Source organism: Podarcis liolepis (genome assembly GCF_965112155.1).
Source record: "Podarcis liolepis genome assembly, chromosome: 8".
NCBI lineage: Eukaryota > Metazoa > Chordata > Lepidosauria > Squamata > Lacertidae > Podarcis > Podarcis liolepis.
In genome coordinates this window covers 32507021-32521325 of record NC_139560.1, presented here as the reverse complement: position 1 = coordinate 32521325, position 14305 = coordinate 32507021, and the positions used below count along the sequence as shown (strand labels likewise).

The 14305-nt window shown below is 38.0% G+C and overlaps 1 protein-coding gene and 1 long non-coding RNA gene across 4 annotated transcripts in view; both read right to left on the bottom strand.

Annotated features, from left to right (window-relative positions):
- LOC310713432 overlaps window positions 1-14305 on the bottom strand; it is a 304345-nt gene that overhangs the window by 93273 nt on the left and 196767 nt on the right. The gene's annotated exons all lie outside the window — the stretch shown is intronic.
- The window catches only part of JPH1 (junctophilin 1), a 63055-nt gene continuing 50303 nt past the window's right edge, over window positions 1554-14305 (bottom strand). Inside the window, exons 4-7 of one of the 3 annotated variants that reach the window (XR_014529209.1) lie at window positions 11399-12039; window positions 7121-7202; window positions 4022-4117; window positions 1554-3834 (exon numbers count right to left, since the gene is read on the bottom strand). Coding sequence is in view for 2 of the 3 variants with exons in the window: in XM_083517289.1 (XP_083373415.1) it covers window positions 4037-4117; window positions 11399-12039 (722 nt within the window). In the remaining variant the exon portion in view is untranslated. The remainder of the gene's footprint in view (window positions 3835-4021; window positions 4118-7120; window positions 7203-11398; window positions 12040-14305) is intronic. The other 2 variants (XM_083517289.1, XM_083517290.1) reach the window with 2 other exon arrangements.

The window sequence follows — 14305 nt, the reverse complement described above, 5'->3', positions numbered from 1 at the left end:
CCCAGAATGCTAAAATCCTCTGTGTATATTTCAGTTACATTGCACCATCTATTTTAGTTGAATGCATTGTTGTACTAATTGATGACTTGTTACCATTGTTCTCATATAGTCTATATATTAAGGATTCAGTGACCACTTTCACCAGTTACACCCCCATCCTAAGATGTCTCTGTACAACAAGAAACCTCCAGGCATGTTACAATGAATTCAGGCTACCATCGGAATCAGACATTATACAGCTTCATTATCTTCTACTATATACACTCATTTCCCCCAAATAACATTTATGCATGCCATATATATGTGCACACAGAAATATCTTCACAGTGATGTATATTGCAAGTGCCAATTCAGTAAAGCAGGCTGAAGATCGTGCCTGCTTTTGGCAGTTTTCAACATTATTATTAGCTGTTTCAATTACAACTTTGTTCCAAGTACCACAATAATTTTGTTCTCCGATTTAACATCCTCTTTGTCTCTAGAATAAGAATGGGAATGAAGAACATCTGTTAGCAAATGTTTCAAGTGAAGGGAAACTCGCTTGAATACTTTTTAAAAAATGACAAATCCTGTTTGATTGTGCTTTTATATTGTTGGATAGCTAGTGTGCATCTATGCAATTTGTCAGCAGGCATGAAAATTACCTAATTAAATAAGTAAGAAAACTTTTCATTTTCTCAGCATGACAAGAGTGTTACTGGGGCAAACTCACCATTTAACACAATTTAAATAGGACATATTAGCAATTTCTGTTTCAAACACCCAGTGGATATTGAGAAGCTTAATAAAACATAAAAGGGTTTATAATTGTAAAACAAATTTGGCATAATCATATTTCAGGCAAGGTAAATCCTTTGCTTGTCCCTGGTTGAATCTCCTTGTAAACTGATATATTCACAGTATTAGGACTGCATTTCATGCCAAACGCATGCTGGAAAGACCTGAAATTTCATTACAGCCATGAGTACTATAGCCAAATAAAACGTTTGACTAGTGTGCTTTTAACAATTATATGGCTTACTGTAATGCTCTCACTCTTTTTGTGCCTCTAGATAAGAAATGGAAATATAGTTTAGAAAGGGGTTATTCTGTAGAAATAACTCCAATGGCACTTTTAAGAAAATGACATTGAATTAAAGGAAGTTTTCTATAGTTTATGATGTGATCTGTAACTTTACATGTGCTCATAGGGTAAAGATATAGCTAGGATGAGTAATTTTGGTGAGTTACTATGCTACTTGGTTTTAGCCCACATAATACCTCTGAAATGAGGACTGTGGGGTGCTTTGTATTTAATAAATGAACAATTTTATAATGTTAACTCTGGCCTTTCACTCATTCACTTTAAAGAAGCATTATTCATACCATTGAACTGGAAACTATATAAAGCATTTAATCTGTATGAGGCAAGGGAAAGGACAGCAGGTAAGACAAGAGATTTTCATTTGTAAATGATACCTATCGTTTGCTAATCAATTTCACATTCGTTAAGTTGGGGGGACGGACGGACCACAGGCTTTCAAATATATATAAAGAGAAAACCCATATACACATTAGTAACAATTTCTTTTTATTAGAGCAAATACAGTTAAGAAAACTGTACATTATCCATTTTGTGTTCCAGAATTATAAATAAAGAAGCTCATTAGATAAAGAGTTCATTCACAGCAAGAAATTTTAAATAGACAAAGTGACATATCATTAAGTACATTGGCAGATCAATGAGCTGTCCAAAATGTAGTGTACAGTATACAACCATCTATAAATAGCCTTTTATGTAAAATACAGCTGTGCACATTTTAGAAAAATACCAACAATTTTTGATTGGAGCTTCATTTTTTAAAAAAGCTTATAAATCATACATATTTATAAATGGAAATAGCATGCTTAAATTTATAAACATTTTCAAAAGCCATGTTTTTTTTAAATAAACATGTAATAAAATTTAAATGTCAGTTACAAAATTATTTTAAGCAATAACTTAACTGGGGTGAACTGTAGATAAGAAAGTGTGTTTATACAGGACATCAAGGCTTGTTACAGTTTTAAAAACCTGAATCTCAATTAAGAAGTAGTTTTCTAAATTTAAAAGTAAAACAAGTTTTCCTTCCTTAACAAACATACAAACACAAGTTGTTAAACGTTTCATTTGCTGCCTTTCTGCTTTCTTCGCGATTTCCACACTGGTCAAAACACAGGATTCTCAAACCCACTTCTGCAAAAAATGCCACTGTATTACTGCCCTGCGTTGAGCTGTTCCAGGCTATAAAAACCATCCCTTATTCATTTCCATTTTATGGGCTGCCTCTTACAATTGCTAATGTAGTTATGAAGAAAACTCACTATTAAACCATGCAAATAATAATAGTAACAACAACAATAATTATAATTTACAAATAGGATAAAACTCCTGAAAAGTATTCTTTTCTCTCAGATAAACCCAAACCCAAACCCTTTACTTTTTATTTCTAATTAAAATGCTGACTTTCAAAATGACCACTCCACGTACAATTTTCCTATAAGTAAACAAGCATGCTTTTGAGTAATATGGAATACAGTAACTACAGCAGGGGGGGGGGAAATGGATCACATCATCAAACACAGGACTGTAAATCTAGTTAAGACAAAGAATCCAAATGAAAGTTTGAGGCTTAAGTTTTAACTGGCTGAGGTAAGATTACAGACTCATTTTAACAACATTAAAAGGCATCAAACTGATAATCAGTCATTGTTAACAGACTTAAATGCTCTACCTGAATGTATTCAACATGAAGCCTGAACTTTAAAAATAATTATTTATTATGTTAATGAACAGTTTCTATTGTGCAATCAGGCAAGACTGTAAATGCCAGCAAAATTTTGCAATATTGAGTTAAGATCCAAACTGCTGAGTGGCACACTTATCAAAATATTCTACCTTGCTCATCCAGTACGCCGATACATCCCGATAAATTTCACAGCATAAAAAAACAATTCTGCTTGCCACTGTCACTAGGAAGATATAAATGATGGCTTAAAACACTGTTGCATATTGCCTGCTAAGCCTTCGAGGAAGATGATTTTACCAGCTTAGGTAAAAAAAAAATTGTGAAGAAACTGAGCCTTCTAAGAAAATATCTATACTGCACATATGCTACAGGCTTTGTTTTTCTGAAGCAGGTGAAAACTACTGAAGTTTTCCAGGCTGGTCTACATTATTACATTATGGCTGTACAATGATTTTAAATAAATAGTAAATTAACAGAATCATGCATGAGCAAATGAAACACAATCTCCCAGAAAACTGCAAGGAGATTTTAAAAGCAGCAGGTAATGGAATAAGACTGGTGAGTGATGCTGCTAACTATTTCTTCTAATGAGATAGGAGTGAATACTGGAATCGCTTCCACAGCAACAGAATCCTCTGACCACATTCCTCTGGCAGTCGCTTTTCCCATCTCCCCCACCAAAAACATCAGACGGCAAAATAGTAAGGCAGCTGTTAGCTTCCATCATCAAAAGTGCAGCTCTGTACATTTCCAGTTTAGTCACACTCTTTGCTGGAACAGATGGAGTAACCAACGCAAGCTTGTGTGTGTGCACGCTCGTGTGTGAGGGTTTTTTTTCCACCTTGCTTGCTTGCTTCAGCTTTCAGAGGACCTCAAAGCCACAAATCCTCAGCAGAGGAACTGCTGCTCAGGCCCCTGGCTGAGTTTTCCAAGTTTCATCTCTCTTGTGTCCCATCCTAATTCCATGCCTCCTTCCCTGTGTCTGAACATGACTCGTGCCATTTAAAAGGCTGATGACACAACTGCCGAGAATTGTGGGCTTACGCCACTAGTTGTCATGACTTCACTGAAGGATCAAAACAGTTATATCATTAAGTAACTATGTTGAATCACATTCAGGCATAGCTAAAATTAAAGTGCCAAGAACATTAAACTTTGCAAATAGTAAAGCTTTGTCATTTGAAATGGGAAGGATTAGAACTGAGATTTGGGGGGAGGAGAGAATTTCAGGTGAAATATGAGACCATTCTTACCTTTCCTAATTCCAATCAAGTTAGAAAATGGACAAAAAGAATGGCTAAACCAATATTCAACAGCATTACCAGGACAATCATGATTGAATTAGGACCCTGAAAGTGAAATAAAATGGAGTTTGATTACATTCACAAAAATAAGATAATGACTAGATCAACCGTAACCTTGAACATTATTCTGCTTCTAAATTGTGTCATAATAGCAAAAACACAAGATGTGACTCTTTCTTCTTTGTGGTTTTACTATGCCCTCTTGAAATGTTATTTTGGAAGCAATAAATTTTGTTCCTGATTCAACACATCTTTAGTGTGATTTCTTGAGACACCCAACTATGTAACATCTTCTAAAATAGGAGAAAGTAAATAAAAGTGTGATTATCATATGGATTGAGCAGTTTCCCTCCCTAGAAATCTAGTTATGCGGTGGAAAACAGAGCAACACTAAGGGCTTCAAACAGTGCATAGGTTCTTAGAAGTGCAGGTGAAGATTGAAAAAAAAAGTGGAAGGCTTCAACCCCATTTCACCTTGATATCTATTTGCTGTACAAATATTATAAATAATATATTTTGAAGGAAGGTTTTTCTGCCTTCGTGGCAAGTGGAAAAAACAAAACAAAATTCGCTGACATTTGCAAAAGCAAACAAAGATTAGCAAAAGAACTATACTGAAATGTTAGCCCTTGCAATGTCAGTCACACGTTCTCCCCTCCCTCATCTGAGCCAGATTATACAAATCCTCTGCAGAGGAACATTTCACTTTGAGATGTTTTGCTGTTAATAGATGTAAAAATGGTAAGAAAGCACAACCAACTTAACCATCCCCTCTGCCTGTAATACAGACATCATTTTAATGGTTTCAGTGAAAGTGAAAAGATTATTATAAGCAGGTCATGCTTGGCCCATGAAAAGGTATAAAATTGCTTCTTCTTTTTTTAAAAAAATATTTCTTGTTGACTTCTCACAATTTAAAATATGTGGGTTTTCCTTTAACACAAAAAAGGAGCATATAGTCATCTGTTATCCTAATCTCCTCAAGTGGATCATGAAGAAGTGCTGTTTCTTCACCTTTCAAACAGCTGGAGCAGCACATTATGTAGAAGGTATTGGAAATGGCATCCTTAGGATGACTTAGTCCTCTGTGCCTGCACTGTGTAGCACATTGATCTGGGGCCTAACATGAAAAACTCCCATACCACCAACTACTCATTCCAGAAGGTGGCTGATGGTGGCCCAGAAACTCACCACAACAGGCTGCGTTTGGGATGATGCCACACATTACTGTCGTGGCAGTTAATACCTCAGCTCTAAACTGAGGAGAGCAGCCTCTGCTACACCATATGCATAATCTCAGAGCAACCTTCAAAGGCACATTTCAATCCCAATATGATCCCAGCATTATTAGAGTGCATTCAGATTCAGGGGATATTGAATTAGTTTTCCTGACTAGCACTTTCTCCTTTTCTAGCATTCCTTTCATGCCGCAGTATCTGTTGCATTATGGAACCGTGGCCTTTTGACCAATATACTGGCACGTCAAGCTAAATTCCATTCACAGCAGTGGGTGTGGTGTGGCACAACAACAAACACCATTGGAGACAACTTTACAACTCTTCCACTCTTTCTGCACCTGTTTAGGGAAGTTTTTAATGTTTGATGTTTTAATTGTATTTTTAATATTTTGTTGGGAGCCGCCCAGAGTGGCTGCGGAAACCCAGCCAGATGGGCGGGGTATGTATGTATGTATGTAAGTAAGTAAGTAAATAAATAAATATCATGTATGCTTCTGTTCCCTCACGACTTACCCATAAAATAGCAGGGAAGTGATATATGACTATGCTACCCAAAATTTTGTCACTTTATGCCTGTGATTTTCTGCGTTAATGGGGCTGCAAATTCATTGTATCTGGAGCCAATTAACAGCCAAATGATCCTAAACTTGAACTATATTCCACTAGAATTCCAGAAGCATCTTTTATATCATGGGAAAGCTCAAACGTAATATGGAAATCAACAGTTAGGGAAATGAAATTAACTACCATGTGAATGCAGCCTTAAATGTTACCATGGAACTAAATTTATGGATTAAGCTCAAATAAAAAGGTTATGCTTTGCTGGATTATGAAGATAGATAAATGGAGAGTTTCAAGTAGTGAGAATGAGAGAATGGGACGGGGAACCTTGAGCAATGCCAAAAACCCCACTCTGAATTGCTTAGGCATTTTGGATTGATCAAAGAAAGTGCAGAGAACTTTGCTCCACCCATGGAATTAAAAATGTGACTCTTATTTCTGTCTTTTAAAACATTTATAGTGAGACTTCAAAATGCTTTAGGGTGAAGCGCCATAAATAAGGCCTCACAGCTTTCTACAAGCGCTTAAAATAGAAAAAGGCAAAATTAGTCTCTGCTTTCCATGACTGATTTGAACAGGTGTTAGAAAGAAGCTGTAACAGAAAAGCGTTATGCATGCCCGGAATTGTCCGTACAACTCTTATATAACAGTAAGCTTAAGGCATAAAAAAGGGAAGCATGTAAAATAAAGAAGTAATTAAAAGCAAAAACCAAAAAAACAGCACACCGCGGTATAATACAGTGACATATTGGCTCACTGTTAGGAGGCAGCATATTAAAAGAAAAAGACGATCAACTATAAAAAGCTAATGTTAGTTTTTTATTAGTCTACTATTATAACTAATAGTAGTTCTTATTTTTCATGCAGATATTCCTTATTTATGGAGCACAGTGAAGGGGAGGGCTGTTGCTCATTGATCCCATGGCCAGTCTCCGTTTTCTTTGGCTAAAAGAACATCATGTACCAGGACAAGAAAGATATCCGGCTCCAAACTTGGAAAGCCTCTACCTATGAAAACAGACAGTATTTGGCTCTGTAGACCAGCTGCTTGGCTTGATATAAGGTAGCCCCGTAACCCAACGATGTGATTTATTCACATAATTCTATTTTTTTTTGTTTTAGAATCAGTGTATCCCTTATAAACTTACGTAGTAGTTTACCAATATATTGTCATATAAACAAAAAATCATTTCAGTACTCAAAGACTTATTCAAAACATTTTCTAGCACTTCTGATTAAGCTCTCAAACCTCATCAGATAGTATCTCCAATAGCTTTGCGGTTCTCATTTCTGCGGAATGATTCACTGGAGGTTCTCTGTTTCTGAAAAGGCTGGGAGAAGAGGTAGAATAAGGAAGGTAATTCCCCCCGCCCCCCAAGGGTTGAAATAGTACTGAAGACAAAAGGGAAATCTGCAAGCAACATTATACAAAACTTCTGTGCCAACTAGACCTTGGTTGCACACAAATCATTTTGGAAATACTTTTGATGCTCAAAATAACTGGAAGCTACACAGGAGATCTCCTGAGGACAGAGAGGTTATCTCTTGCTTTGAAATAAGTAAAAAACAAACTGAGCTACCTCATTTGTAGCACACATTCAATTGTATCCAATTGTGTCTGTGCAAAAGAAGAATACCCTTCTTGCATAAAGGCACTAACCTTTCCTCTAATGTTCTTGGCAGCCTCCCCCACCTGCAACTGTGCTCTGGATGTAGGGATGGTGGTGGAATTTGCTAAAAGTCCACTTGCCCATTCTCTCTGAAGTAGTTTTGCTAGCAGTGACTTTCTGCAGAGTTCCCTGATACTTGTTTTTGTTCTTGATTTTTTTTAAAAAAAATATGATGACATTTATTCCAATATAATTCAGTCAGCTACCATCATCAACATTTTAACTTAACTGGGTACTGCTAAAATGTGTGTTCATTTTAACTTCTGTCTCACTGAGGTGCTAATGTTACTCATTAACCACCAATAATTGTTTTATTTTTAGACTTTCTCTCATTTTTTTGCCCTCTGTGACACAGCAAAACTGCATACCGAAGGCACAGTCATCGTCTTACAGCTTCATGTGAATCTATAATAACTAGTAACCAAAAATGAGATTTTCTTGCATTTTGTGAACATTAAAATATAAGCCTGATGCACATATTTTTGTTATAATATTAATACTTTACTATAACATTATAATAAACTGTTAAATTTTCTATCATCCTGTTTATACTTATTGTTTTTTCATTATTAATCATTGCAGAAATACAATCTGCGTCATTATATATATATATATATATATATATATCTGGGCAAAGTGTGTGAGTGGGTTGAAGGGGTAATCATAAGCACACCCTTTGGGCTGTGGTGGGTTGTGTGTGTGTGGAATCAAAAACACACAGCATCAATCCCTATATTGGTGGAGGACAGGTATTTCACTTGGCAAAATCCAAACCAACAATCAAGGAAATTCATTCACTTGACAAAGAATCAATTGCATTCTTATCTGGATATTTGGGAGACTCTCTGGAACAGAACTCAAAGAGCAGAAGAACTGTCAATGTTTTTGCTAACTCAGTAACTAAGGCCACGTTTCACCATCATCATGTTAAACTTGTATCACTTCTGTATTTATGTTTATTTTTTATCTACACAAAAGTTGCAGCAAATTATTTTAAATATTTCTAGACTGCCCTTTAGGGCAAAGCCCGTGTAAGGCAACTTACATGTAAGAAAACAATCATCTGTGAAATGACCATTAAGTTAATATTTCTGTTTTTCTTTCCCTCTTATGCTTCTAAATATTAGCTGTAGTTTGGTTTGGTGTCCTTTTACTGTGCCCTGAAAACCAGTTTTACACGATCTGCCGTCCTAGGATGACAACTCCTGAACTCACTTTAGCCACAGATTTCTTTGCACATTCAAAAAGTTAATCCAAAATTTCAGGAAGGTGAAGGAGTCAATCATCTCTGATAAGATTATAGCCTTTGGATTATTCTCTCACATCCTGAAATAAAAGTTTCCTAAATTGTTGCACAGTACAAACCCCATGTTTGCTACAAAAGGATGCACTGTAAGGGAGCTACAGTCTATCTCAGATTCTTTTCTAAAGCACCCATGCATGCTTACAAACATACATTTCTTCAGTTCACACATTGTATTTTAAAGATGTGAAATATTTGATGGGTACATATAAAAATATAACATGAGAAGCTTTCTTAGCAGTTCTGTGAAAGACAAGAAATTTATAATCTCATTTACAGCATAAACATAGCAATGTATGAATGAACCAAGGTAGTCAGCAAGGGTGTGAGTGTGTGAAAAACCCAATGAATCTTTGCTCATGAAAACAGAAGTTGTTTTCACTGGATAACATCCCTAAAATGATAGCCAGTAAATCTTGATTGGGGAAACAATCTCTAGTTTTGATTTATGAGCACAATTTGCTGTTAAAGAAAACTATTTAGTAAAATGAAGCCAATCCCCAGTGCTGAATGCAAACAATGCCAGTGAAACACTGGCATAGCACCAGCCAATGTAATTCCAATTTAAAGTGTGAAGCAGATTCCTCCCTCCCCAAGTTGCCCATAAAAATGGTGCTGAATTGCCAATATGGCCATGTTTATCAGTGATGATAAAATTAGTATTTGTTCAGCAGTCCATGTTGCATTAGGTGCCCTTCCTCAAGAAGCCTCTTATCTGTGACTTTATTCCACACTGCTGCCAAAGCATTCAAAAGCTTGTCACTATGTGAGTGGGGTCAACCACACACAGATCCTTCCCATCCAGCTGTCACCCTTAATTTTAACCAGGTGGCAACTGCATGGGACAAACCCATGTGATAAGCCTTACAGCCCATGGGCAGACCCATTAGTGGCAGTGTGTGATGGAGTCATGGATAAGGAGCTTTCGTGCTGCTGCTGCAATGTCTGAAGGACATGTTAGTAATATGAAGAAATAACTCAGTGTTTTTAGGACATTTGCAGATGGCAGACCTCCAGTGAGTCCTAAGTATTGCAGACACAGTAGTGGCAAAGGAAAATAGAAATACTTACTAGTTCACCAGGTTTAAAAATGGTGGTGGTGGGGTTGCTAGTACTGTCACTGAGCAACCTATGCTGATCCTGCTAGCCTATTTAGGCTTGCAGCAATCAAAAGGGGGATTACATTAAACCGCAACCAGTCTGCAGGTATCAGGTGTGCTGTTAGAGCAGGAATTTGCAAGAATATCTGAATGGGGTACTGTCGAACAGCTCTTACTGTCAGGAAGTTCTTCCACCTAAACATTAGGAAGAACTTCCTGACAGTAAGAGCTGTTCGACAGTGGAATTTGCTGCCAAGGAGTGTGGTGGAGTCTCCTACTTTGGAGGTCTTTAAGCAGAGGCTTGACAACCATATGTCAGGAGTGCTCTGATGGTGTTTCCTGCTTGGCAGGGGGTTGGACTCGATGGCCCTTGTGGTCTCTTCCAACTCTATGATTCTATGATTCTATGATTCTATGAGAAGCCGTCCAGTGACCTTAATATTGTAGGTTCTTCCATCTTAGGAAGACTTCTAAAGCACATTCAGAACTTAGAAGCCCTCTTCAGGCTTCAGCGAAGCCAAGCTGTGTGAACATGGGGCCTGCATGTGTGCTCTGACCCCCTTCTACCGTTTAAGACCCCATGCAGACTTTTGGATGCCTGAATAGGGTTAATGTGTGTATGAAAAGTAAAAGCCTTTTGGTGAAAGAGTCACCATTGACTTTATCAGTATTATTGAAGTGTGGTGAAAGAAAGGGAGAATTCTGTACACACTGCTTGCTTTCATCCCTGCCAAATATTTTATGAGCATATTTTACATAGATATTAATTTGATGTGAACGTTAAGAAAAATGTGAGCACTGAGATCAAACTGATTGATGTTGTTAATTTTGTAAATGTCCCTGCTGCGAAACTGATTTATCCTGAGTACCTTTTCAACTTCATTAAAGGTAAAGGGACCCCTGACCGTTAAGTCCAGTCGTGGATGACTCTGGGGTTGTGGCACTCATCTCGTTTTATTGGCCGAGGGAGCCGGTGTATAGCTTCCGGGTCATGTGGCCAGCATGACGAAGCTGCTTCTGGCGAAACCAGAGCAGCGCATGGAAACGCCGTTTACCTTCCAGCCAGACCTATTTATCTACTGCTTTTGAACTGCTAGGCTGGCAGGAGCTAAATGCATGGGGCACCTTGAATGCGAGGAGTGTTTTTTAATACCTTATTTCCACGTGGAAAAGGTTTGTGCTCAGTTAGGATTGCAGAGTCCAGTCCTAAAGAACAGGAATCCAGAAAGGGTTCTAGTTAGGCTTCAAATTAACTGCTTCTCATTTGTACCCTTGAAGGTGAGAGAATTCTGATGGAGATGTAAACTAAACTGAAAACATAAAACATAGCAGGCAAACGCCACCAAATACACTGAATATGCCTGGCCACTCAGAGGCCAACTCATCTAAACAGAAATATCTTACATGGTTTCTGGCCTATGCCCAGACTTGAACTCTCAGTGCTCAGTACCTACCATACTGACTTCTCTCTCCACTGAAGAATAGAAGTCACTATTTGCGGGATTCTTTGGTGCAACAGATTCAGGCTTCTTTAATGATTCTTTGGCATCTAACTGAATCCCAGATTTGTTGGGGCTTGGCTTCTGAGCTGATGCTACTAGTGCAAGTGCTGAAGATGATGGGTTGGCATGGTCCTCGTCTTCCCCGAGCTCAAATGGGTACCTTGCTGGATTCGCTTTCACGTAATAGCCGTGGTAATGATCATGCAACTCCCCATTCTCTGTGTGGGTAGGATTGTTGCGGGGTGACAACTTTGGCTGGGGCTTTACCATCATATCCTCCTTCACAGGTGCTTTCGAATAAAGAGGTTTGTTGACCACAGGTGTCACATTTTCACTAGGTAAATTCTTTTTTTCTTGGATTAGTCTGACCTCAGAGGAGGAGTTTTGCTTTTTGCCTTGTTTTGCAGGGGAAGGCTCAGCAGAGGGGAGGGGGCTTTGCCTTGGGCTCTCTTCCGGGGTCCCAGGAGGTGTAGTGCCTTTTCGGTAAAAGTGAGGAGATTCTTTTGGTGTAGGTGCTTTTTCCTGAGCTTTTTCTTCAGGGTTTTCCTTAACATCTGCACCTTCTTGAAATCGCTGCTTGATATAATCAGGACCTAAATTTAACAGTGACAAAAGCAATTAAACTTGAGCACTTGTATCAAGCTACTGAAACAAAAATAAGGAGATCAATAGCAAATATAAGTCTAACAGACTTATAGTTTTTACTCTCTTTCGCTGTTGTGGGATATTTTACTTTTGGATTAATCACTTTTACAATTTTTTTTTTTTTGAAGAAATAAAATCATAAATACTAGTGGTTTTCTTTTTATGCCCTTCTTTCAGCTAAAACATAGGAAAAGCTTTCATTAGTACTGTATTTACAGATGCAGCTTTTAAACGCTGCTGCTTCCTTGTTTTGTGTTCTCTGTCAACAAATGCACTTGGAAACTTTTCATCAGAAATTGCATTTTGAAATCAAATCAGTGGCAAGACATCAGAGAAACCTAGGACTCTACTCCCATTTCTACCCCAGAAAAAGAAATGTGGACACAAGTTCTGATATGACACTTTCTTTTCTACATCCTGATTTCAAAAAGTAAGCCCATGTATACCAAAATTAAAGCAGGAGAGTGAGTTGAGGGCAACCTGAAACAGAACTGTGGCAAAATGCCCACTGTTTTAACACTGCAAGTTTTCACCACTTGAAAGCATTGTTTATGGTAACATGTGCAAGTTTCAACGTCAGTTCTTCCTGAAGCAGCTTCCAGGGTCCAGCAGCTTCATTTCTGGCATTAATATTTCTTTGAATTTCCTTCTTGTCTGCATCTTTCCAGTACTGAAGCACCAAGTAACCCATGCAGAGCCAGTAGATGCAGGCAAAGAAGAGGGCTATCACCTTGCTTCTCCATGTCTTGCGTTTGCATACACAGCCTAAAATAGCATTAGCACTTTTGTGGCTGTATCACATTTCAAATACATGGGCTGAGCCTGCAGTGTTTGCCAGTTCACTTCAATGGGCGCAGGATCACGTCTCTCATCTAATTTGCTGACTCCTATCACCTCTAAGTTTGTTTCACAGTATTACGCTTGATCAAGTTTCTTCCTTCCATTTGATTATTATCTCTTTCTCTTTTGCTTTTTGGCAGTTTTAACTCAGACTGAGCAACATCTACCACCAGCTTGCAAGAAAAGGGACCTAAGTGAACCCTTTCTCCAAAGGAGACTTTTCTGGTGCCATTTGTACTTCTCTATCCCTCTTTGGGCTTTTCGCCTTATCATCACTGACGCTTGGTGAAAACCACAATCGAATTTCAATTTTTATATCAGCCCTAGGCTACATATGTCTGCCATGCATTCTTTTTTAAAAACACATTTTTATTTTGGTTTTTAAACAAATACAAATTCTGCCATGCATTCTCAATAAACAATAACAACAAAAATTCATTTTTTTCACTTCCTATGCATCTACCATAGCCTGATTCTTCTAAAGTTTCTAGAAGCCCTATCTTAAACAACCAGCATAATTTTAGAGTGGAAAGCTGCAGAATTAGTCTCTAGACCTAAAGACTTATGAACACTATAATAATTTCCATCACATAGCCCTGAAATTCAACAGTTGTGGAACATAGGTCGGAGCCATCACTGAAAAAGCCCTGGCCCTGATGGAGGATAGTCTGGCTTCCTCAGGGCTTGGGACCTTTAAGCTGTTATTATTCATGGACCTTAGGATCCTCTGCGGGACATACCATGAATGAAATCCTCAGTGTTTCATTTAATATTTATTTGTTTACATTTATTAGTCATAGGAAATTGGAGGCTGCCTTATCCTGAGTCAGACTCCCAGGTCCATCTAGCCCACTACTGTCAACACTGACTGGCAGCAGTTCTCCAGGGGGATTCAGGAAGGAGACACTCTCATTCCTACCTGGAGAGGCTGAGGATTGAATCTTAAACCTGCTGCAAACAAAGCACGTGCTCTACCACTGAGCTATGGCCACACTGACCTGGTCCTCAAGGTTAGGTTACATTTTCATATGTTTATATATCACTCCTCAGTGATTATTTACAGAGAGTTCACCCCTCCCCCCAATGAACACACAATAACATCAATAAAACAACAGATTAAAAACTACTGCAGCAGAAGAGTTGCTCATCAAATAAAAAAGGCCTGCTAAAATGAAAAATCACATTTCGGTGCCAAAAATACATTATTGTAGGTGCCAGACAGGCTTCCTGGGGAGATAATTCCCATAAACAGGAAAGAATGCTGAAAGAATGCAAAGGCACTATAACTGTATACCAGCTCTGTCTCATCAAATAACCTAAAAGCATATAGAGAAAAACAAATACAGAAATAAATCCTAACTATGCAAAAGAAAA